General features: G+C 40.4%; 1 protein-coding gene across 1 annotated transcript in view; it reads left to right on the forward strand.

Moving 5' to 3' along the window:
• LOC128734303 (E3 ubiquitin-protein ligase SMURF2) overlaps positions 1–26,599 on the forward strand; it is a 54,907-nt gene extending 28,308 nt beyond the window's left edge. Inside the window, exons 4-13 of the mRNA XM_053828420.1 lie at positions 13,655–13,897; positions 19,712–20,420; positions 20,476–21,140; positions 22,869–23,344; positions 23,401–23,606; positions 23,690–23,886; positions 23,954–24,143; positions 24,216–24,415; positions 24,473–24,636; positions 24,721–26,599. Of these exons, the coding sequence (XP_053684395.1) occupies positions 13,655–13,897; positions 19,712–20,420; positions 20,476–21,140; positions 22,869–23,344; positions 23,401–23,606; positions 23,690–23,886; positions 23,954–24,143; positions 24,216–24,415; positions 24,473–24,636; positions 24,721–25,005 (3,335 nt within the window). The 3' untranslated portion in view covers positions 25,006–26,599. The remainder of the gene's footprint in view (positions 1–13,654; positions 13,898–19,711; positions 20,421–20,475; positions 21,141–22,868; positions 23,345–23,400; positions 23,607–23,689; positions 23,887–23,953; positions 24,144–24,215; positions 24,416–24,472; positions 24,637–24,720) is intronic.
• The last annotated feature ends 642 nt before the right edge of the window (positions 26,600–27,241 follow it).

Raw genomic sequence — 27,241 nt, forward strand, 5'->3', positions numbered from 1 at the left:
AAAATTGGGCTCAAATCCGTGACGGACGATTACAAGCCTCTCGGACAGTTCGCATGGAATGACCCTAATACATCATTTTTAGGTTTCAAATTTGCGAACGAGAACGGCGTAACAAAAAATTTTTTGTATGAAAATTTAAACGGAGGAAGAGGCATAATTTATGTCTATAAATAACTCAACGCTTACAGAGGGGTTTTGAAATTTTCTTTCATCCATTCCGCTGTTGTTCAAAAGTTAAGCAATACCTACGATTTACAAGAGCCTGGGAGTGAGTGCGAGTGCGAATTCGGTAATAATTGGTTCCGATTACAACTTGATTCGATCCGCGGATCCCCCTTCCTTCCTGCTTGAAAAATGCGGTTCACATCTTCGCTTTCACGCCTTGTCCCGTTCTGTTAGGATACTATCAACACCTTTGTTTCATTACTTTCTTCTACCGACCCTCCGTCAATTCTAAAAAAACACCGCTATAAAAATTAATTATATGCTTGACCCCATTAAAAGTTCAGGACAAAACACGAATTTGGTCTATTCCATAGGAACAGAGCCTTTCCCCAAACACCCGCGAAGAGAATCGTGGCTTGTAGCAATCAGGTTGAATAAATTGGCTTTTTGCTGCATATTCGATAAGTTTGTCAATTAACGGGTGACTACTAAAATTTTGGAATTTTTTTCTCAAGCTGTCAAAAAAAGACAAATATACATGAAGGAGATCTGATCTACCGAAATTAAAGATACATTATTGATTGTTGAAAAAAAATCAGTGGACATTTGAAAACGGTCCATAATCGGCTGTTCGGCGAAGCTTTCGTTTGACGTCGAAACACGAGCGTTGTACGGCCGTCATGTCAACTTTGCGAATGCATCTCTTGATTCTACCAATCAACTTTTTACAATTCGTGGTTCTTCAGTTATTTTTGTACACAAAAAAACTCAAAAAACTCAAAATGCCGAAGAAATCTTCGATTGGGCGCACTGACACAGATTTTTCGGGTCGTGGTTTTTGGGTACAAATGGGATCGAATGGGTATTCAGGAACAATTGTGTTTTTTGGCGTAATGCGATGATGCTCTATTCGGACAAAACACGTATTGTCCATCTGCATGATGTTTTTGTAGAAACGGGATCTAAATTTTCTTCAAACATTCACGATGTCCTTCTGAGTCCATAATACCTTGCTTGCGAACCATAATACCTTCTACGAACTGCCACAGAAATCTCGGCAAAAAGTATACGGTACCTACAACATTTAAAAAGCAAATTTGTTGCGGCTTCGACTGTTTACCATACCCTATGATGCCCAACAACTATCATAGGGTATGGTAAACAGTCGAAGCCGCAACAAATTTGCTTTTTAAATGTTGTAGGTACCGTATACTTTTTGCCGAGATTTCTGTGGCAGTTCGTAGAAGTGCACAACGCGTTTTTGAAATGCTTCTTGTTTCGACGTCATTTTAAGCAAAACAAGGCAAGCATAAACAAAACAAAAAATATTTACAAAAAGAGGAGAGAGAGAGCTAACACATACATACTCTCATTTCTCTCTGAGCTCGTTTGTGGTGGAGTATAGGGGCCTCAAAAAATTCCAAAATCTTAGTTGTCACCCGTTAGAGCATGGTATTTGCACCTTGCATGCAAGTTAACCAAGTTTCCAATTTAACTCGTTTTTAGTGCCTCTTATTCGCGGTTCGCTTGGTTGAATCTCTAAGCACAAAACCTGCTGGCCTGCAGGTTCTTCTTCTTTAGTTTTAGTTTTCAGAAGGTCGCATAATCAACCCTTTTGCATGGATTATGCGACCTTTTGAAAACTAAAACCAGAATTGACTTCTGATGGTTGTTTACGTCGATATTACGTATTTTCAGAACCCGTTTCACGGAGGCCATATTTTTCAATCAAACACACGTTCTCAAATCGTACGTGACTTCGAATGACAATAGTCGCACCATCTACATCGATGGATCTAGATCAACACCTTTCCACTAGTAATACAATACATTACAGCCATCGAGCACGTTGGCCCCTCTATTCTTGGTGCTAGTGAGGTTCTTGAAGAACACGGATTTCACTGCACAGTCGCCCGGCAATTTTCTCCAGGTGTATGATGGGAATCTCTCCAAGGCAGTGCCTGTGGCTCGTGATTCATACGCTTCCGCCAGTCTCCGCTTTCCGTTTGTACTCCGCCAAAAATAGTCCGCAACGCCTTTCGGGCAAATACGGCAAGTGCATGTATGTCTTCCATAAGCAATATTACTGTCTTAAGGCCGTAGTGGACTACCGGTCTGATTAGCGTTTTGTACATCGTCAGATTTGTGTGGCGGCGTATGCTCCTTGATCGAAGCGGCTTGCGGAGGGAAAAGTAGGCTCGATTTCCAGCTTGAATGCGTCGTTGCATCTCCTTTCTTACTCGTATTATTGTGGGGATAGTTTTCGAATATAAATTTCATCTGTTTTTAGCAGTTTCTAAGTAGTAAAAACTGTTAAATTCAGTATCATTGATTCGATCGGGGATAAAATCGATAATCAAAACTGCAAAATAAATAATATTCCGGTATTTTGTGATGGGGTTTTAAATATTTAGTCTACAACTCTATCGAAGACAGAATGTAAAACCGTCGAGGCATTCATACGAGTTTTTTTAATTACAATATATTTTGCTTTCTAACTTACTTGGAAGGTCTCGAACGTTTTCGCTGATAGACATTATAATTTACATTGATATGTTGCCCTGACATAAATATGAATATTACAACAGCAAATAAACCTTAAAGTGAAGATAAAATAGAAATTGGCTCAGAAAATACATTGACATACGAAGGCAGGTAAACACGGAGCGGCTCGGGCAGAATGGTGACAATTGCGCTATAATCAACGGTTATCAATTGTGTAACTAGCACTGGGTGTACAAGCAGCTGTTTATTTACTGCCATGCATAGTCATAACACGTAGTACATCAGTGATTAAATATAAATTGCATGCTAAATTAAAATGCTCTAATATGTTCCGCTAATATTAGGGATTACGTCAAAGCAGTAGTAGCGTTAAGGAAATGATTTATTCGGATTTTTTCTCTAAGCAAATAACGAGATTAATAGAGGATAATTAACTATTGTTTTTTATGTAAACGCAGATCCGAGCTTGTAAACATTCATCGCTGAATGTTTCGATCTCGAAAAGACACGAACGAACAATTTAACTGCATATTCGACAAACAACGGCCGGTGTCCAGATTGGAAGCAAAAAAGCATTCATCACTCACGAACATCATTTACATTAGTGAGTGTATTGTGCGTTCGTAAGTTTTTTTTCTACTCATCGCCATCCCATTGCTTTTTTCAGCGGTTGACTGGGTTAACTACACGGCTAACTATTCACCGCGACACGCTTTGTTGCACTTCCGGCGCTGTAACGTTTCGGTTTGTGTATAGCGTATGGCGTGTAGAGATATCTACCGGCAAGTTTCCCATATTGTTCCATTCAGGCCAGCTGACGGGCATGTACATTTTTAATGTGCAGTAAAACGAGTGTATTCTCGTTGTCAGTTATGTACCACTGTATGTATGAATGAACAATCATACATTTGTGTGAAGCCGCCGCTGCTTCTTTTATATCGAACTTAGTCTGGCCTTACCACCAGCGCAGCGGCCGTGATAACAGTGAAAATCAGAAGCTTTCGCTAGTTCAAGAACTTTGCAAAACGGTTCAATCTAAAATATATGCAAACTAGGACGTTGCACTGGGAATTTTCTAAAGCAATTTTTACACGATTTTAATATAACGCATAATCGTTAAAACTTGTGAAATTTTGCTTTGATTTTGTGTGCTAAGGTGATTTGCCAAGTTTACATAACTTTGATTGCACCATTCTACGACTGATTTATGCGAAATGTAATTGTGATTGTAGCAAAAGTCTATGGGTGGTTTTACGAATTACGGCATAACTATTTTTCCCAGGTTGATCCGAACTCGTAAGGCTTTGCGATAATATATCCCGAACCTTGACTGAACCCCAATGTATTTATAATGAATGATTTCATCAAACCCGTTCCCCTATCAGTGTAAGGAAGGAACGTGCTGCTTCAACCACAAATACTGATACATAAGTTGAGGTTAAAAAAAAGACCAATTCCTGTAATGTGCAAAATACCTGCAATCACACCAATTCGGTCACTTCTATTTTATTATCATCAACATCATCACCACCGCCATCATCATCAACGATCATCTCTCTGTCCAGCAGTAAACCAAGCGGAGGCCACGACCGTCACAGACCAATCAGTTCGAAATCGGCACACAGACACGCTTTCGGTGCACCGTGGGCTAGAGCTCGTTGTGGGGGAAAATTTCATGTGAACAAAGTTCCAGTGGTGGCTTGAAATAAATAACCATTTATTTCCTATCTAGCCTGCGTATTGTTTAGAATATTTGATGTGCCGTACTGTTGGTTGTAATGTTGGTCCGTCTCCTGGGGTGCACCACCTATTCGCTCGAGTATGCAGTTTCTGTACGGCTTCTTATAAGCTCTACTCATCGCACACGGACTCTCTAAACTGGCGTCAATTGGTGTGATGAGCAGGCAAACAATAGCTATGTTATGGTATGCAAATCGGTCAAACATATAATGCTGTCGCATTTACCGGCTGTGCACGGTGCGCAATGGCTACTGTCCTGAAGAAGTCTCTACCAGCATGTAGGGGCGGTTAGGATTATTTAAAATGAATTCATTACTTTCTAACCTTATTTCGCTATGCTGCCCACCGTCGCATGTTAGTCGTATGTTGATTTTCATCACTTTTGCGTTAAATAGAGCTGTAATTTTAAGAACATGTCGAACATGTTCCGTTAGCCATTACCAGGGTCACTAAAAATCTGGTATAGGCTATACTTGGCTCACATCTGGCCATACAGGACATCTCCCTACACAAAAATTCATTAAAAGCCAGATTTTCTTCAAACTTTCTAGAAATAAACTTCATCATTAAGGTTAGGTTTCTACTTTATTGCTCAATTGAAGCTCCTTTCCATAACTGAATGCTCAAACTTTGCCCTCGACCCATAAGGTTTTGGGCAATACTGAGGTTTAGGTATTTTAGGTAAGTCTGGCCTTCATGACGGCTCAAAACCTCTCAATCGAGCGAAGTTCGATGCGTTGACGTCTTTTGTTATACCTAAACTACATTGTTATCTCTGTAACGGTATACACTGAAGTCTTTTTTTACACGGCTTGTTTTATAAGATTACTCAAGAACGGTGCAACGGAGGGACCATTTACAAACTATGTGACGACTGTCGGGCCTCTCCCAAATGTATTGAGAAATAAATGAATAGTCCCAAAGTTGCCCTGTTCTTAATCATCTAAAAACAAACCGTGTAAAAAAAGTACTTGAGTGTAACACCGGCCGTGTGTAATGGCAGGTTGCCAAATCCGATTAGAACAGCGTGTAGCGTTTATGACACAATGTGAAGGGCAGCAAATGGGTTTTCTGGACGCACTCGTCCCGCTAGATTTTCCCTTTGTAGATTCCTGTTTTGATGTACGACTGGCTCATCTTATCACACCCATGGATGGCCTGCCAAACCGCCGAATTTGTTCACCTCCTTTATCTTTACAAAATCAACAAAATTGGTCAGCCTAGAGGTGGTGGTCGGGTATGTAAACTTGAATACCCGAACCCGACCTGTACCGAATCAAGTGAACCAACTAAAAACCCGCACCCGGTCAGAACAGGCAAATTTATTTTTTTGATACCCGGTTCCAGCCGGAATCTGTCGGGTACGGGTACGGGCAAGGTTACCGACCATCTTTAGAGTTTAATTTGTCCAATAGTGATACGCGACCCGACTCATACCCGGTTAAAAAAAAAAAAATAAGAACCCGACCCGAACTCGAAAATATTTTTTTTTCAATACCCGAACTCGGCGGGTACGGTTTCGGGTGCGGGTTTCGGGTTAATTTTCCGCTACCCGACCATCTTTATCAGCCATTTTGCTTGGTCATTTTGACTTTTAAAATTTCAGTTTGATTTTTCAAGTCAGAAACCTGAAAGCTCTCACTGACAAAATTTAAGCCTATAATTATAAAGTTCAACAGGTATTGCTCGCCATTTTGGATCAGCCATTTTGAATTTTACTTTTTTGGTAGTATTTTTGAGATCAGCAGCTTAACATACTCGAAATCTTGGTATTGTTTTGAAGTGCTGGCTTAAAATTTTGAATTTCCGACTACTGCGCGGCGGCTAGCCCTTACGTTCGCCCGGGTGGGAGGGAAAGGAATACAGTGGTAACCTGATTTTATCACTTCCCGATTTTGTCATGTTTTTACCCGATTTTGTCACGCTTTTGATTTGTCAAACTGAACTATTTTACTGCTTAGATTTCATATATTATTGCTTTTAGGATGTATAGTGTGCAGTAGCGTAGCAGTAATTGGAACCTTAGAGAGAAAAAGGAGGGATGGGCTGTGCATTTTAGTACTAGCAGGGATGATTCCTCCTCAGAGGAAAAAAAGAGAAGAGAAAAATTCAAACTGTGCTCAGTCTTCAACGCGATTTATTCTTCTCCGTTTCATTTTGACTTTTCTCTTTCTTGCTGAACGCGGTTGTATGAGCAACCACACATTGCGCTACTCATTGAGGAACAACAGAATGTTAATATGTACAGAATATGTACACTTTGAATACGTTGATGCGGTGCGCTGACGTATGACAACTACGAGTAGTTTTAACATGGGTAGTGCGTTGAGAAAAAACGACGATTGAAAATAGCGGTCATTGCCATCAGAAAAATATTAATCCATTAATGCAGCAGTTGGATCATGATTCTTACAGTATATTGCCCGTGAACGCAACTGCATCATATGGTTATAGGCATGTCACAACGGCAACAGTGCGAAAAATGTTATTTAGATATGGCAACATTGGAATTCCCATGCACTTGCCTTTTGACGCGCACCCAAAGGGAAGTCCCACTATAAACAAAGGTAATTATCCGCTAAGATTCAAAATTTAATGACTTTTGATTGCCTTGACGCCTCTGAGTCTATAGTTGCTGAATGCGCACCGGTTGTTTTGTTTTCACGCTTACTGCTGTAGCTAGCGCGAGAACCGAGAGCGAAACCGAAAGTTTCTCATTTAAAGAGCGCAATAAGAAGTTTTTCTGCGCGTTAGTTTTTCTCTTTCTGTCTAGTCTGTTTCTCCTTGTATGGATTTATTTCTCATTTCTGACAGAAGTTCTGCTCATTGTGTTGAAAAAAAGTTGCACTTTTTGCACAATGAGTGAGGAAATAACAAGCCTAAGTAGTAGTATTACGGAAGGAACTGTGTTGTAAAATGCATAATAAAAATATATGCAGCATGTAATTGCGAGGCTACCCTCAACGTACATTGGTCTGACAAGCTATAGTCATCGCATATTCGAATCTCGCCTGGGAAAACCTGTTAGTCACAACACAAGGATCATAGTACGAGCCCCGCAATTGTCCCGTGCTAACATTCGAATAAAAAATTGGAGGGTTAAATTTTGGAAGAAAGCGGAATACACTCGAGTTTTTGTTTGCACAAAAATGCATAGTTTCTTAAGGGTAATATTTATGGAGAAGTAATTATGATATGCATTGTATTTTACTAATAAACTTCTCCAAAGATACCACCCTCAGAAAATTACGCATTTTTTACGAAATAGCTAGTGTTTGCTTTTTTTGTGATTCGGCACTACCGTGGTTATCCCATTTAGTTCAGAGCACATTAATTTTATTGGTTTAGTAGGTCCCGTTTGGTATGGTCGGTTTGGTAACGCGAACTCAACTACAAAAAGTAATGTGCTCTAAACTAAATGGGATAACCCCAATTCGATTCTGCGGACTTCTTTACACGAAATTATTAGGTTTTTGAGTTTTGGTTTCCCCGAGACTAGCTTGGTATAGCCCAATAAGTGTAAAAAATGTTAGAAATAGGGGAAAATGAGCAAAATGGGGCACTTTCCATTGACAAACAGAAAAGGGGTGGGCACCACGCGATTCTCCGGAAAATTTCACATAAGATCACCTATATTTTATCAGCATGCAGACCGTATCTTAATTGCGTCTGTTTTTTCTCTCGTTTTTGCCCCTATTGGGACGGTAGGGGAAGTAATGAATTTTTTTTTGGAATGGAGGGGAAAGAGCAGAAAGGTGAGGGAGGGGGGGAGGGCGTTAATGTAGGTGGGTTGACGACTACTTGTTAAGCGTAGCTACCAATAACCCCCCCCCCTGACCTTTCCACTCTTTCCCCTCCATTCAAAAACAAAAATTCATTAATTCCCCTACCGTCCCTTCGTCAATTGTAGAACCACCGTTTCGAAAAAATATTGTGTGTTAAAACACTGTGGAAAGAACTGTGTTTAAAAAGTTGATTATCGTGGAGTTATTCTTCACAACTATAATAGCTAGAAGGTTACTTTCTTTGGCAAAGTTCTCTATAATGATATTCTTAAAAAATTTGTGGAACATTGTTTTGCTCTTTTTCTTACTGCTTCAAAAATAACTTTTCTATCTTACTTTTAGGGGGATTAATCATAGAATCGTTCATACCATAAGAAAGAGCTTTCTACGCTGAGAAATTTCTCCAAACAAAGTTAACCAGTATAATCAACCATCTTGGCACAATTAAAAAAACGCGTGTTTTGATAGCTTTGGGACCTGTAATGTGAAAAGGTGACAAATGTCCACAGAGAGGTAGAAGAGAGTGCGAAATATCTTAAAAACGATCAGAATGAAATATAATAAAAATAAAAAGATAAAAATTGACAAAAATACCCAATTTTGTCACTGTCCCATTTTTGTCACCCCTAAATTCATCATGGGGGTGACAAAATCGAATCATTGCTGCTCAATGCTTTTTTTTCTAGAAAACCAGAGAATTTTCTGCATCTTCATAAATGTTCCGGGAAAAGAATTGTAGTTAGTAGAAGGGGAAACAGATTAGGATTCATCTTAACGCAGTTGGAAGCCAACAATTTTAACAGAAACGGGCAGCTGGCTGCTCACGAGATGTTTGACTGGCGAGTGGGCTATGCGGAAAGTAGCGTTCGGGAGTGTGTAGGTAGCACAATGTCTGCACCGAGCAACGGCGGCTGTTTGTCTCACGCTTGCGTGAGGGGCGTAAGCGTTGACTGCTATCACAGAACAGAAGTGGAAGTCCGAACGATTCAGCGATCAAAACTGGTTAGAGAGCCCTTTTTGTTTTTATTTTTCTTTGGGAAGGTTTTCGCATAGAAGCAAATAACAGCAATATCAGCAGAATGCTTGCTGCCAATCGCATAGCAGCTTTCACATGCTTTCGTGTACATTCGTATGCGTTCGTGTGTTTTCGTGGAAAAAAGTGACTCGTTACCGCCAGGTTCGCTGGTATCTGTAGAAAGTGGATTTCTACTTCCATTTCTGTTCTGTGCTGCTATGCTTCTCATACTTGCTACATACTTGCTCGCGGGAGAGTAGGCATCGTTGGTTTCTCGCTCGATTTGCAACATTGACGAAGATAATGAATAAGACCGCTCTTCGCTCGTGGCACAGCATGTTCAACAAGGATTCGGTAAGTCAACGGGATGCGGCCAAAAATTTCCGCTGTTTGAAGTCATGCATCTGCAAGACTCTAAGGAAGGAGGGAATAGTGTGTTGAAAGAAATTCAGATCCCCAGAGTACCCTGACAAGCAAATTCAAATCGTGAGAAAGCCTTATACTGAATGACGGAAGCTACATTCCTCTATGGAAATTCCAGATGCCCGGAAACAATCTCAAATCTGCTGCTTCTCTAAGGCGATATAGAAATACACGCATGTTGTACATACATTGCAATATCCGATAAGAGAATTTCGAAGCCAAAATATAGCGTATGTGCCAAAAGACTATAGTCCGACAAACCTACCGCAGTGCCGTCCTGTCGAATTTTTTTTGCTCTATTGAGCTCTATTATACACAATGATCCTCCCAGTTGGCCTCAAGGTATGATACTGGCCTAATAAGCCAGTCGTCGCATGTTCGAATTTCGGCTGAGAGAGGCTATTAGAGCCAATAGGATCATAGCAGCTGGCCCTGCAATTGTCTTGTACTCGAACAGCTGACTGCGAAGTCTGTCGTATAAAAACCAAAGCAAAATTTGAATGGTGTTTTTTTATCCGACCCATTCTCCTCATTTTTAGTGGCACTCGTTATCCAACGAGAAAACAAAAACATTTAAAAATGAGTTTTCCATAGAGACACAACATTTTAAACGGAAATAAAACACAGGTAAATGGTCTTTATTGCCATGGCTGTATTCGAAATATCATTCTTTGTTATTTTTATTTGAATACGATTTCCGGCATATCGGCTGGCTAGGAGAAAGTCCAATTTTTGATCACTTTTTACAGCAATTGAGGCCGTGTGTATATCACTAATGACGTCGCAAATATTATCAATATCTTCCAAGGTGTCAATCGTCTGAGGTTTATCGGCATAGACCGGAGACTTCACATAGCGCCACAAAATGTTCCGACGGTGCTAAATTGCATCATCTTGAGGGTCAATTTCGGGGCCTTTTACGCTAAATCAATCATTCGCCGAACTTTTGGTATGGCACCGTCTTGTAGGAATCACACCACCTTCACATTGGGGGCACTGAATTGTGGCATAAACATTTGAGTTTTTGTAGAAGTACGAACTGCATTCGCAGTCATACGCGTCAAACGTATGTTCGTGTTTCCAGGTGCTGGAGTTTTTGGCTCGCTATAAAGGAATTTCAGACAAAACCAAAATCCAATCATGTTTTCTAACTTTGAAACTTTTGCGAACGCCAGCGTGTACGAAAATAATTTGATATGATTTTATTTAATTTACAACTTTTTTAGAAATTTCCAAATCTTTATCTGCTGCTATCGTTGTGTTAGATGATTCACAGGAAAGCCGAACGCGAAAGAATGAAATAAACGCTCTGTTTGCAACGAACCTGAACATTCTTCATGCCTCTTTTGTGCGTTATAGGTGCTAATTTCATATTGACAACATACCTACGTTGATAGATTTATAAACTGGAGCTGGTTATCTAGAACGTTTTATGTTAGTTTATTTTGGCTTAAATACTAGTTTGTGTTATCTTATCGTTATGAAATTAGTCATAGATCAACCTCGTGTTTTGTCTTGACGCTTATGAGGTCAGGCATTTAATTAATTTTTTTTATAAAGTTAGTTTTTACAATCGACGTAGGGGACGATAGAAAACAGTAATGAAACAAAGGTATTTATAGTACCAAACAGAATGGGACAAGCCGTGAAAGGAAAAGAGCGGAAAACTAGGAAAGGCAGGATCATTGAAGTACTGTTTAGTTAACTATGTACCGGTCTGATTCAAACTAAGAACAGTCTTAAACTTCGAACCCTTCAGAATAAAATGCTCGTTTTTTTTTTTTTTTTTCCTGTATGGACTCATCACTGCGACCAGTATGGTTAGATCTATTGTGATATCGCCCGGGTGTTTGTTGTATAACCCGCACTGCATTTATTTTGGCTATAGTCGCTATTGAGTGAGCGATATGCTTATTGAATTTTATGCGTGCTTGTGTGTAATTTGAGAGTACCCTTCCTTCAATACTTTTTCTCTACTTTACCCAACTCGTTCCACATGACAGCGCTGTCCCCAATTATAGCCATCCCTGGAACAGCTAACCAGTGCATTGAACTATAAGGGTCTCATTTTTGCACTGTCAATAGGCCATAACGGGATAACATAGAATTTAGCACGAAGGAAGGGTGGTGCTGGTGAGGGGCCTGGGAATAAACCCATGCTAAAGTCACTTTGCCATCGAATGGCCTGATTCTACTAAGATTCGAACCCATGACCATTCGCTTGTCAAAGCAGACTCGGTAACCTTGCGGCTACAGAGCCCCCCAAAATGCTCGTTAGTATCGCTAATATGATAAAATATTATGCTTATTGTACACCACCATGTCCGGTGAGGTATGACACTGAACTGTAGGACTCTTTGTAAGAAATATGCAGGCGCTGGAAAAAAGTAAGAACACAGATTTTAACTCGGTTCGCATACTCTTAGCGTTTCGTGCAAGAGAAGTTGATTTTTCGTTTGCCTTATTTTACTAGTTTTAGAACGTTTATCTTCCTATTTCACGATTATTAGATAAGTGCAAGATGTGTATGTAGTAAAGTCTTTTTTGGAAAGGGTGTGTGGAAGTGTCTGATGCGAAGAGTGATTAATTGGACGAACTAGTAAACATTCGGGTACCAACCGAAACAGCGTGGGTGCGAGCCCCACCTGCTATTGCACAACCCAATATATTATGCGTTTACGCGTTAAAGATCTTCTGAGCAACCTGGTGCAAAAATATCGAAATTGATCAGAAAATTTCTGAGTCATTAGCGTACAAAACCTAGAAACCTTTCGTGACACTCGCATTTTAAGATTTTTTTGAATGACCTTCCCTGAGCGTACTTCAACGTCAAAAAATATTGTTTCTTTTTATGTTCGACGGTCGATTCGTCATATGCAAAAGTACTATCCCAATAGTAGATAGGTACATTCAGAAATGCATTTGAGCTTTCTTTTCAGCGTGTTGTAGTTTCTTCTCAATGTATTTTTCAATATTAACCTACTGCAGACAGGTATGTAAATTCTACTTGTCATTTTCGTATAAGGCACGGTACATTAGTATTCAGCTGTGATTCCAAACTCACTGCCAAACCAGCAGTCAATTGCATAGTGCGGACACAGCACATTGCACTGGCGTTGGATAGACGTTTGAATTCCTTCTGTGCATGTGGGCGTGTGTATAGATGTTTTGCGGTGTTTATATTAATCTGCTGTAGGTCGCTACGTTTGCAAACCAATGCCGGTACCGTCCCGTTTACTCGATATGACGTCGCTGCAGATATTTTTTTTCTGCTGACACTTCTCTTTGTCATAATTTGATATTATGCGCACAATTACGTGTCAGCCGAAATCGCTGCACGGTTGACGGTTAGTAGTTCCTTTTGCTTTCTTTAGCGTTTAGTTCAGTCAGCGGGAGAGGTGTTACGCATACCGGATGATTATGACAAGACTGTATTGTTGAAATATAACTCTTCCTTGGAGCGAGATTGAGCGTAATTAGGTGCGAGCGCTATATCTACTGTGTGCCATGCAGTCGCGATTTCAATTTGTTGTGACATTCGTTGTATGAACATGCTTCGTGCTGATAAAAAGGCGGTTGTGACCAGCAAAGACAAATAATCACGTAATTTAAACAAATATTTTTTGCTTCCGTGTGTGCATACTACGGTTCTAGTTTGTTTTATCATTCTTTTGATGATTATTGTTATGCAAAGTGGTAGCGTTATATAGGTGACTATAGAACTATGCCAATGATCGCATCAACAAGGACAATACTAAAAATAAAAATGATGCATTGGTTATAATAAAAATAATAATACTAGAATGTGTATAGCACAATATGAAAAATGTACAAAAAACACTCAATAATAAACACTAGTTCAGTAGATCGAGACCGCGGCAGGTCTCCGGTCCGAAACGCTCGGTATACGTCGTATCAGTGATATTTATTCGATTGACCGAATTTTATTAAAACGTTAAACATTTATGACCTGTGTTTTGTCACCGTAGATTAATAACCGATTTTTATTTTCTCCCCTCAGGACTGCCGCATCCGTTCGCAAAAATCCAAGTCGATGGAACTCCTCAGGAATTCAAAACGGAAATATGCAAGGCGTCGCTGGAACCCCGGTGGCAATCTCACTACGATCTGTACCTGGGAAAAAACGACAACATTACGATAACGATTTGGGATCACCGTAAGGTACAAAAGCGGCAAGGCTCTGGGTTTCTGGGCTGCGTGCGTATTGTGGCCGGTACAATTCCAAGGCTCACCAACGCTGGATGTAAGTATTTGCTAATGGCTGGACGGATGTTTGAGAAATGTTTGAGCAATAGGCATTTTGTCGCAATGTTGGTCTACCAATGATGTTGGTCTACCAAAAACACCATCGTATTTTTTGCTGAGAAATCCTGTTGCAATTTATCAACGCAATTGTTCATTACATAAGCTTTTATTGACTGCGAAGTTTGTATAATCACAATTCTATTTATTTTTTCATATTATCTGTTTATTTGTTAATGCAAATGTAGTACGCATGCAATAAGGAAAGGTTGATCCGTCAACCGAGTGTTTAAGGTCATTCCTTTGACTAAAAAGGATGCCAACTGGAGTGCAATGAATTTCATCTCGTTCAAAATCGGGATTAAATTACATTAAATTACGGAACTCTGTAAAGGCAATTCGTTCTGACTCCACGAGCACCACCGCCATTGCACCATCGAATGATCGGAATCGGATACTGGGACGCGACGGTTCTGGTATCTTGGAAGCTGTTGTATTTCCTGCCACAGTCGATTTTTTTCTACCAGCGCACATTAGTCGCACATCACCGTGTGTGCTCGCAAAGTCCTTAACGCTGATCTGTCTACTAACTCAGACCCGCTTGACGTAGCATACAACTCTACGCAACTGTTCACCGTAAAAGCCCAGACACAACGCATACGGATTTTACTACCTTGCGGATATTTGACAGAAAACCCATTGAAAAACTGTCACATTGCCGCAACGTAGTAAAATTCGTATGCATTGTGTCTGGGCCTTAACTCTACTGAAATCTGTGGCTATTCCAGGGCGCTATAACTTCGGTATTATGGTAGCCCCTAATTTCCCGAAATTTCAGTAGTATGATAACTCCTATAACAATTGTCCCGATGACGCAGCCTCTGTTTCCGACCCCGTGCCTGATCGGCAACTGAACTCTTTCAGTCCATTGTTGATTTACTACCAAAACGTGGAGGACAGAGACCGTAAAGAGCTAGAACAACTATTCCGAGTTAATGAGATGCACAAGTTCTATGAGAAGCTGAACCAATCTCGTAAAGGATATACACCGAAGCCTGATAGGGTAGGGACGAGGAGGGAAACCTGGTCACAAACAACAAATGCAAGGTGGTTGACAAGTGGAAGCAGTTCTTCGATTGACGATATGACAGAAGAAGACGAAACTAAAATTAACCTTAGCAGCATTCTGGCTCCCGGATTCGGCGAGAAGTCGGTCAGCTGAAAAATAGTATTTTCAAGAAATTGGGAGGAGGAGAAGCTGCAGCAGATTTGGACGGAAGGTGTGCTTTGTCCCATCTTTGCTCTTTAAGCACTAGCCTGTGTGCCTGTGAATTTCAGGGCAGCATAGCTATGGCAGATAATCACGAGAACGGGTTTTCGGACAAATTGACTGAAAACAGCTACCATGGTGTGATTGATGTACTACGTGCTTGTTTCGGCGGCACTCTCGAGTCCCTTCGAAACGAGCAGAGGGTTGCGGTAAGAGAATGGACTGTCCTCTACTGGTTTTCGCATTGAAACGAGAGGAGCGATCTTCAGCAAGAGTAGCCAACTCATAGCCTTCGCATCAATGCGTCGAAAACCAAATATATGGTAGGAAGAGACTCCATAGAAAGCAACGTTTACCTCCCACGGACAGTGACTATTGACGACGATGAACTGGAAGTGGTTAATGAGTTCATATATTTGGGATCTCTGGTCACCGGGGAATAATACCAGTAAGGAGATCCAACGACGCATATAAGATGGAAATCGATCCTACTCTTCCCTCCGCAAGACGCTTCGATCAAGGAGCATACGCCGCCGCACAAAGCTGACGATGTACAAAACGCTTATCAGACCGATGGTCCTCTACTGACTTGAGACAGCAACTTTGCTTTCGAAGGACTTATGTGCACTTGCCGTATTTGAACGAAAGATGTTGTGGATTATTTTTGTCGCAGTGCGAATGGAAAGCGGAGAGTGGCGTAGGTGTATGAACCATGAGCTTAAGGTACTACTTGAAGAGATTCCCATCGTCCAAGTTGAAAGTTGAAAGACTACGGTGGACCGGCCACGTCGCAACGATGCCGGACACCTGTGCAGTGAAATCCATTTTCTTCAAGAAATCAACCGGCACCAGGAATAGAGGAGGTCAACGTGCCAGATGGCTCGATTAGGTAAAAGCCGCTTGTATATGTGTCGAGAAGTTCAACAAATTAGCGACGAGTAACCCAGGACCTTTCCAATGGGCAGGTGGCTAACTGTGTTCTAAGCCGATACACAAGCAATTCTAGAATGTACGACTGTGTGCTTGCGCAAGAATTATAGACATTAAAATATAATTAATATAATATATTATATATTATGTATCATGTCCGACAGCCAAGCAGCTCTAAACGCTCTAAAGTCGGCGACATGCGCATCAAAACATGTCTGGGAATGTGTTCAATCACTCCAAAAATTGTCTTGTTGTAACCAAGTCAACTTGTACTGGGTCCCACGCCACTGTGGAATCGATGGAAATGAAAGAGTTGATGCGCTCGCAAGACTCGGATCATCTCATCAATTCGTAAGACCTGAGCCCTTCTGTGGCTTATCTGGTTCTGCTTTAAAAATGGAGCTAAAAGCATGGGAATGTACGAAAGTAGAATCAAATTGGAATAATACTTTCAATGCTAGGCAAGTCAAAACGGTTTATCTCTCCAATCATTTCAATGATTCGCAAAATCCTGGAGCTTAATACTGGTGTTATAATAGGGTATTGTCCGAGCCGCTATCATCTGAAGCTTAGGAGAAAACTTTAAGATGATATAAGTATGTCGCTTCTGTGGCATAGAAAAAGAAGACTCGGAACACCTGTTATGCCAATGTTCGGCAATTCTTAATTAAAGATTAAGGTGAAATTAGTCGTCATCGATTCTGCAAATTTGAAAAGCAGTTTTTTGTTTGAAACAAAAATTTTGTTCTTAAAAATATATTCACCGTGTTCAAATTGGCAAGAAGCAGTGAATACATGTCTATAAAAAGAACCCCGTTTTTGGGCCCAAAAACTGCTTGCGAAATTGGACTCCGACGAAAAGTTAATGACTGCTAGTTTCCCGTTAAGGTTCTTGAACAGTGGGCTGTTAGAACGTTCTGATATTTGGAGAATAACTCCCAGCGAAGTAGTGCAGTTCATTAGAAGTGCTTCACTGGCCTGGACAAATGCTATTAGTCAAACAATGACGATCGCTACTGATAGTGGTGCGTCATCTTGACAATACAGTGGACTCTCGGAAAAGTTAACTCTCTGAAAAGTTAATTGTTCAGAAAAGTTAAGCGAATATTAGCTCCCATGCAACACTCGAAAAAGTTATTTTTGCCTTAACTTTTCTGAGAGTTTGAATTTTTTGGTTGTCCAAAGCGTTCCTTCACACATGTGTGTTTTCCTTCTATCTTTATTTCTCATTTTTCGACTTCTTGACGCCTTTTCACAGTTTCATACAGAGTCTCATCATAACTGGGATTTAATTAAACTCTTGTACGGGACAGTTGTAGCAACAGTTCCATACGAGCACATACTTATCTTAGGACTTTTGATTCAATGTATGTTACTGGAAAAACGCAAACTCATATTGAATTTTAAATGCAAAAGAAGGAACAGCAAGGAACAAAAAATAAGCGCGAACATTATCAAAACGTGGACTACGAAAAATCAAAAGTAAACTAGTATAACCGACTATTTACTGAATTTTACTGAAAGGAATTAAGTATTATTTCATAAAGATCTTGCTACATATTTCTTTACGTTACAACTTCCAGATACTTAAAAATGTGTATCTTGTATCTGAGAATATATTTTTTGCTTTTGTGTTTATCATTTTCAATGACTCTTCAATGACTTTCAATGACTTGGACTACTCAGAAAAGGTAATATTTCGAAAAAGTTAATCGACCTATTCCCCAATCGATTAACTTTTCCGAGAGTCCACTGTATAGCTATAATAAAACGGGAGATATATCACAGTAGATCAAATAAATGGTTGCAGTGATATAAATATCCAAAATGAAAATAAACCAGGGCCGACTACAGCGGAGAGTAATTTTTGATATGACAAAAGTCACTCCGGCTCTATGCTGCTAGAAGTAGAAAAAGACGCATAGATGTCGAACCAGAACTTTTTGTTTTATTGTTGTGTCAGAGTAATACTTCTATATAATCTGTTTACCATAAAACTTGACAAGAAAATTCACTCCCAACAGGTATTCAAAATCGTTTTTTTTTTGTTTTTAGATGCGATCCTAACCAACAAAGCAGCAGAAAATCCCGTGGTGAAGATCTCTTGATCGCTTTGCTAACCATTCTGCTTTGTTTGGTTACCGAGGCATCTGAGTCTGTTATTACGCCGGCTTGGCCGCATACCGCCACGGGCAACCGCACATTTTTGTCGATACAAACGTGCAAGATCTTCCCTGTGTGCATTGCAAAGATCTCGCTACCAATCATTAAGCAATACTTTAACGATGTGTATAGTGATTTTCGAACCTGCAACCGTTTTTTATAAAAAACGAAAGCTTAGATGGTACATTCCGTTTTCGGATCTCGATCTTTCATATTTTAATCAACAGACTTCACAACCAGCTATTAGAGTACCGGACAATTGTGGAGCTAGTACTACGATCCTATTGAGTCTAACAGTTTCTTTCAGTGAAGATACGAATATACGACATCTAGACTGGACTGGAAAAGATTTAACCGTCTCCTGTATAAACAATATAGCATATTCTTTAAATACACGGAAACCTTCGCAGAAATCTCGGAGAAATGTTTTGGTCGTTTGTCAATTCTACGAAATCCTGAAAAAGTGATCCTTTGTTTTTGCTAGACCTCTTTCACTATCGTTTAATGTTCCAATTTCGCAGGGTAACTTGCAAACCAATGGAAATAATCAGCTATGTCCCCTGATACATACGTAACGTAACGTAACATACAAACAATGCTCATCACCCGTGTCTATCAGCATTTGTGGTTTGAGTAGTACGGTCCTCACCGTAAGCTTGGCGTAATGATTAACATCTCGTTTGCAACATATCTGGTGTACCGCAGGGGAGTAGCCTAGGATCACTATTCTGTTTTCTTTTTATAAATAAACCTATCTGTCAAATGGCTATCGGCCTCTTCATGGCGACGATGTAAAAATCTTTAAAATATTTAAGACGGACTCCGACGGTGTAGAACTGCACCGTCTGGTAGACGAATTTAAAGATTGGTGCCCGAGTGACACGGTTACCGGTAGTATTTTAAAATGCTTCGTCATTATTTTCTTCCACGGTAATAATCCTTTTTGTTGACCACTGCTTTGACTGATTTTTGGAATACTTTAGAGCGATTTCTTTTTACTACCAATGAAAACTAGAAAAAAGTTAACCGCTTAGTTGGTTTCGAGGTACGACGCTGGTCCAACAAGCCAGTCGCCGTATGTTCGAATCTCGGCTAGGCGGTGCTGCTAGATAGAGTCAGTAGCATTGTTGATCTAGTCTTGTAAAGTCGTCCTGTACTCTAATAGTCGACTGTTAAGTCTATCGATACAGAGGGGTCAAGTCTAAGAAAAGACGATTGAGCCCAAGGCTTTGCTATTTAAAAACAAAAAAAAAATGTTCAAGGTTATGACAGTGGTCGTCAATCTTTTGGAGAACATTAAGGATGATTTACCTATTCTAAACAGGCGTTACGTGTACTATATTTCGAGTATTTTCTGTAAAATCAAATGGAGATGTCCAAAATAGCACAACAAAAATATAAATACACATCTAACGAAATGGTATTAATGTAAAATGTCGCTTATTTTTTCAGTTCAACGATTAGATCTATGTAAGGCTTCACAGGATGATACGGATCCAGTTAAGGGCCAGATTATCGTTTCGCTTATGTCCCGAGATGGTACCACGGGTGGTACTCCGTTAGCGATAGTCGGTCCCGCCGGGGACGTTCGCGGTCCGGATGACGACGAAGAAATCATCCAAGACGAACTACCTGCTGGATGGGAAGAACGCGTGACGGCAATAGGCCGTGTCTACTATGTGAATCATGTCACTAAAACAACCCAGTGGTCTCGGCCAACGGAACCGGCCGGTTCGGTACCAGCGGCGTTGAGCAACGGTAGCAGCAACAATAGCAGTGCCGATTCGATTCTTCCGGGACCCTCGAAATCGGCTACAAACAACAGTATCAATAGTATTCAGTCGAATGATTCCGGCAGCCGCAGGCATTCAGCAGAGATACTACTCAACAACTCTAACAATAAAGAAAACTGCAATCTTGAGAAAGAACGCACGAAGGACCTGGAATCTGGAGTGAATGTAACGAATGGGGCTGTAATTGCGCCGGGAAAGGGTGGAGGATTTGGACTTCGGCTTGAAGCAAAAAGTCCCGTACGAAAACAGAACGAAACAGTTCTGATAACACCCAGCTCTAGCACGAGTCCACTCAGTGAGATAAACAGTCCAGTAACAGCGAAGACAACAGCAGAACTGCCATCGCCAAGAGCATCGTCCACTGCAAGGTTAGTTTTATGGTGTTTATTATTTTGTATGTCTCCGTAACATAATTGTTTGTAGGGATCCACAACCGCTAGCAGGACTTCCAAATGCAATAGGCTCACTGTCAATAGATCCGCCCAACACGCGAACGCCACAGCCAAATGGCAATATTCCAAATCTGCACAGCAACGTGGCGTCTAGTAGCATTAACACCAATAATAGCAACAACGGAAATAGCACAAATATAGTCAGCGGTAACGCAAATTTTATAAACTCTCCCAGTTCTGGTTCCAGTAGTACCGGTAACGGAGTTTTGTTGAATGGTATTGGGTCTAACAATAACAGTACCAGTAGTACATGTAACGGTACTTCACCCACTCATGGTGTCAGCACTAATAACAATGGCTCGCTACAACCCGACCAAGTGCCTTCGTTTCTGCCCTCTACAAGCAACATGACGAATGGTAACAGTCGCACAGCACCAGAAGGCTCATTAGAATCATCGACCACACCAGGGAGATCACAGCCACAACCTCAGCAACCGTCATCTGCAACGAACAGCAATGAGGGCAGCCGAGAGTCGTCAGCACTACGAACCCGTCGTTCCTCTCGTAACACAGACGAGCCTTCTTCACGCAGGCGCTCGTCTAGAACCGCTCGACCACCTCTTATAATGCCACCGCCCCAGACACGAGGCAGTGTACCAGTGGTACGACCTGCCGTCGATTTACCTCCTGGATACGGTAATTTATTAATGGCTAGCTGACCCGACAAACTTCGTATTGCCACAAATTAACCTGTGTTGTACATAAATCATGAATCTCGGATGATCTTTGTCACTTCTCGAGTTTTGCAAGCCCCTCAGTGGGCGGCGCTTCCGACGGCGGGTCACCGGCAACACTCGCGACCGGCTCATCCTGAATGATCTAGTGTTACTATAGATAGTTTTTGTGGTCTTGTTATTGATTAATGTTTTATGGAAGAGTCTCGAATTTCTCGAGTTGGATCAGTTTTTGAGTTTCGCAAAAATTTCTGTTTTATTTGTATGAGAGTCCATATCCCCCTACCACAGGGGTGAGAGGTCTCTAACTATCATAAAATAAATTCAAGACTCAAAAATCTCCTACATGCTAAATTTGGTTCCATTTGCTTGATTAGTACTCAAATTATAAGGAAATTTGTATTTCATTTGTATGGGAGCCCACTCTCTTAAAAGGGAAAGGGGTCGTAATACACCACAGAAAAAAAATTCTGCCATCTAAAACTCTCACATGCCAAATTTGGTTCCATTAGCTTGATTAGTTCTAAAGTTATGAGCAAATTTGTATTTCGTTTGAATGGGAGCCCCCCCCTCCTAAAAAGGTAAGAAGTCCTAATTCATCATGGGAAAAATGGTTGCCTCCAAAAACACCCACATGCCAAATATGGTTCCATTTGCTTGATTAGTTCTCGAGTTATGAGGAAATTTGTATGGAAGCCCCCCTCTTAAAGGGGAGATGAGTTACAATTCCCCTTATAAAGAGGGAGGGGTCTCAATTTACCATAGAATAAATTCTTGTCACCGAAAACACCCACATGCCAAATTTGGTTCTATTTGCTTGATTAGTTCTCGAGTTATGAGGAAATTTGTATTTCATTTGTATAGGAGCCCCCCCTCCTAAAGTGGGGAGAGGTTCTTATTCATCATAGAAAACATTCTTGCCTCCAAAAACACCTACATGCCAAATTTGGTTCCATTTGCTGGATTAGCTCTCGAGTTATAAGGAAATTTGTATTTCGTTTGTATAGGAGCCCCCCCCCCCTCTTAAAGTGGGGAGGGGTCCCAATTCATCATAGAAAAAAAATTTGTCTTCAAAAACACCCACATGTCAAATTTGGTTCCATTTGCTTGATTAGTTCTCGAGTTATGAGGAAATTGGTATTTCATTTGTACAGGAGCCCCCCCTCTTAAAGTGAGGAGGGGTCCTAATTCAACATAGAAAATTTTCTTGCCCTCGAAAACCTTCACATGCCAAATTTGGTTCCATTTGCTTGATTAGTTCTCGAGTTATGAGGAAATTTGTATGGAAACCCCCCCTCTTAAAGGGGAGAGGAGTTATAATTCCCCTTATAAAGAGGGGAGGGGTCTCAAATTACCCTAGAATAAATTCTTGTCACCGAAAACACCCACATGCCAAATTTGGTTCTATTTGCTTGATTAGTTCTCGAGTTATGCAGAAATTTGTGTTTCATTTGTATGGGAGCCCCCCCTCTTAGTGTGGGGAGGGGTCTCTAACCATCACTAAAACCTTTCCTGGCCCCAAAAACCTCTATATGCAAATTTTCACGCCGATTGGTTCAGTAGTTTTTGATTCTATAAGGAACACAGGACAGACAGACAGACAGACAGACAGACAGACAGAAATCCTTCTTTATAGGTATAGATTGTTTCTCATATCTTCTAACCCCCTAACCCGTTTTTCCCTTTACAGAAATGCGAACCACTCAACAAGGACAGGTATACTTTTACCACATACCGACGAAAATTTCTACTTGGCACGATCCACGGATACCGCGGGACTTTGATACACAAAATATTGCCCCGGAAGCGTTAGGTCCGCTGCCACACGGCTGGGAGCAGCGGAAGACCGCCTCCGGACGCGTTTATTTTGTGGATCATAACAACCGTACAACCCAGTTTACCGATCCTCGCCTGAATGGACATATTCTACACATGATACGCAAGCAAGCACAGCAAACTCAACCAACACAGCCAACAACTAGCGGAACAAATGCCTCCGGTCCAAATGGTTGTCCATCGACACCGGCGACGGCTGCCCTTAGCTCTCTTTCCGGAGCAGGTCCACAAGTTTCGAACGGATCTGCGGTTGTTTCGACTGTTTCTGGCAGCTCACGACCAATGGTAGGACCAGAAGCAAGCGTATCCGGTAGTAATGGCTTATCGATGGTAAATTGCAATGACAATCATTCAAGGGTTATATTACATAATTATTTTATTTTCAGGAACCAACACCTCATCGGACACCTCCTTGCAATTTCGCTGATCTACCACAAGGTTTGCTGGACGGTGCCGAACTGTTACCCAAGTACAGGCGGGATCTACTTGGCAAGATACGAGCATTGCGCAACGAGTTGCAAACACTGCAGCCCCAATCGGGTCACTGCCGGCTGGAGGTGTCTCGACAGGAAATTTTTGAGGAGAGCTACAGGTAGGTAGTGTGCGGAGGAATCAATTTATGCGCATTTTTGACAGACAAGCAATTCCACAACTCTACGTGTCATTTTTTTCCAGACTGATCATGAAGATGCGACCAAGAGAAATGCGCAAACGACTGATGGTAAAGTTTAGGGGCGAAGAAGGATTGGATTATGGCGGTGTAGCTCGGGAGTGGTTACATCTTTTATCTCGAGAAATGTTGAACCCGCAGTACGGCCTTTTTCAGTATAGTGGTGACGATCGGTACTCGTTGCAAATCAATCCGGATTCTGGTAAAGTTGTTCAAAGTAGTACCAGTAATTCATACTAATCAGTTCACAATCTTCTAAAATACTTCAGGAGTAAACCCGGACCATCTGTCGTACTTCCATTTCGTGGGACGAATACTTGGCATTGCAGTGTTTCACAATCACGTACTGGATGGAGGATTCACACTGCCGTTTTACAAGCAGCTGCTGAACAAGCCAATAACATTGAATGATATTGAGGATGTCGACCCGGACTTGCACCGAAGTTTGACTTGGATGCTGTGAGTACAAATAGTCGCTTAAAACTGATATAAACTTAACTAGAATGGTCAAATATTGCCTGTTATTTGTAGGGAAAATAACATATCCGGGGTGATAGAGCCAACGTTCAGTGTGGAAAACAACAGTTTTGGGGCTGTGAAGGTACACGAGCTGAAACCAAACGGTGCATCATTACAAGTTACCGAGGAAAACAAACGCGAGTACGTGAAACTTTACGTCAACTACCGGTTTATGCGTGGAATTGAACAGCAGTTTCTAGCTTTATCGAAAGGTATAGCTCCAAAAAAGTATACATATTTACTGTATTATTGATAAATTTTGATTATAGGATTTGGCGAGCTTATACCAAGTCAATTGCTGCGGCCATTCGACGAACGAGAATTGGAACTGGTAATCGGAGGAATCAGCAAAATTGACGTCCACGATTGGAAGGCTAACACACGGCTGAAACAATGCACACCGGAAACCCCTCAAATTATATGGTTTTGGCAGGTTAGTATAGAATTCATTATTAGACCGGTCTAAGTATTTCAAAATTGATTAACATTTTCAAATTTTTTGTTGTCCTGTTAACAGATTGTGGAGTCCTACTCGCCGGAAATGCGTGCCCAGTTATTGCAGTTCGTAACGGGCTCTTGTCGAGTTCCATTGCAAGGTTTTCGTGCCCTGCAGGGATCTACTGGCGCTGTTGGTCCGAGGTTGTTCACCATTCATCTTACGGCAGATGCACCACTTCAGAACCTTCCAAAAGCGCACACCTGTTTCAACAGAATCGATCTTCCGATGTACGATTCCCATCAACTAATGTACGACAAGCTCACGCAGGCCGTCGAGGAAACATGTGGGTTTGCTGTAGAGTAGAAAAAAATCCATTCAAGCAGTTGACGTGCGTCGGTGGGTTGATTTATTTTTGTGTTCCAAAGTTATTGAAACTAATTTGAATAATTGGCTACTGGTAGTGGAGTGGATGATTCAATTTGAATTGGAAATACAACATGAATTACAGAAATAGAACACTTTTCCTCTTTCAGCAGAGTACAAGAGGTATTAATGAGTTCTCTAACAAATTAACCAGCGATGCTGTGGAGTGATCTTCGACTAGATCTGAACAAAGATCCGCTCGAATTGCCATTCGTGTATGAAAGCATTGTTTTGGTCAAAAATTTTTATATAGTGAAGTTGGCTTCACGTAAAAAGTTTTTACGGAATAACGTGTTCCAACAGTCGTATAATTTTTCCTTGTATTTGAAACAACTAATCAAGTTTGAAATCAAAATCAGTCATCGGCAGTGATTCAAAGTAGATAACTCAATTTTTAGCCGTTATTAGCAATTGTTACATAGTTCGGCCACATACATATTAGCTCAAAATAAGGTGAAGATAATTTGTCACAAATTAAAAAAAATCGCAAACCATAATAGAACTTCCATAAACTTTTGATATATACTTTTAACTTCAAGTTCAGCGAGAGTTTGCACCTGTTTGGAACCTATTTTCCTATCAATTTTGTAGAAAAGATATCGGTTTATCGGTACGAGTGATATTTAGCGACTTTTAAATCTTATATCGAAACGAAAAATACGGTAAATATTGAGATTATTATCTTATTAGTAGATATAAAAATATCAACCCAACGTTTCGGAAATGTTTTCAAAAGATTTTTTGACCAAATAGGCAAAGCAAAATAAAAAATAAACAATATTTAAATAATAACAATATCTTTCAATTCAAATCATTACAAGATAACCAATGGACCGGTGGTTGAGTGATGCAACGATATTTTGTTAGACTTGTTGATTAGCACTAAAATATAATGGAACGGAACCGCTGGAGTTGGTTGGTATTGCGTTGCGCATAAAAATCACGTTCTTAGTTGTGAACTATCAATTTTAAAATAAGATCCAAATGGTCCATGTGTACATATACCTTTTAGTTGTAGCGATTAATTACTTCGAACAGTTAACGCGAATGCTGGGTTAAATATATTATATAGCATAGGTCGGTAGTCGCTATCCCAGCTGTAATCGAATATGTAACATTGTTCGCACCTTCCCATCCCATTAGATAGATAGAACTCTAATACGTTTAATTCAACCATGAGAAACATAATAAACGTTTCATTCGTTCGTAGTAGCTTTTTGATTATTCTGAATCCGTAACTAATCACGAACGAAACGGGCATAGGTAGACCTATTTGGTTTCTAGGGAAGGATATGTTTGTATGAAATTTGTCGGCACGAAATTTTTCGCCCGCTATTTGCCGCTGTCTATAACGGATAAAAATAGATTGTAAACGTGCTGCAATTTTGATTGTTACATATGAATTAAATTGTAGCACGTTTTTATAAATCGAATAGGGTTCAGCATTAACATGTGCGAAAGTTATGTTGGTCAAAATGTAATCGATATAGTTAAGAAAGAAATACAACGTATATAAATATTATTGTAAATTATATTAAAACATTTTATACAGTTACGCAACTGTTGTTTGTTGTAATAATGTCTCAACATCTAGGGTAGCACGGGGTAAGATGCCCATTAAGGTAGCTCACTATCAATATATCCGAAGAAATCTACACCAAAGGGCTCCAACTCTCGCTAAGTATCTTTTACAGTCTTTTCTATAACCTGTAGGTATGCATATTGGGTGCTAAAAGTTATAACGCATATCAAATATCACGAGCAAAAATTCGTCGATTCTTGGGAATTTTACCAACCTGCGGGGCAAGATGACCATCTTTTTCAAAAGCTATTAAACCTGCATTGTATTTCACGTATAATCCAAATAATAAATATTATGGATTCAAGCTGCTCATAAAGTATTTTAAAAATTTATTTGAATAATTTGGAGTGTTCAGTTAACCATAAAAAAGTTGCTCATTGAATGTACGTATTCCTCTGTGTCCATTATTAGACAGAAAAATGTTAAGCAATGTATTTTTATTAAAAACAAATAAATATGCTTGTTTATTCCGTTACAAATATTTTATGCGCGATTGTTGCTGACTTAAGATTATGGGTATGCAATTCAGGGTAGCAATCTTGGTGTATAAAGCGGTGCGCATTTTGCCCTGCAAGTAGATGTATTTTTTAACAA

The sequence above is a fragment of the Sabethes cyaneus genome, chromosome 2, assembly GCF_943734655.1.
Source record: "Sabethes cyaneus chromosome 2, idSabCyanKW18_F2, whole genome shotgun sequence".
In the NCBI taxonomy this organism is placed as follows: domain Eukaryota; kingdom Metazoa; phylum Arthropoda; class Insecta; order Diptera; family Culicidae; genus Sabethes; species Sabethes cyaneus.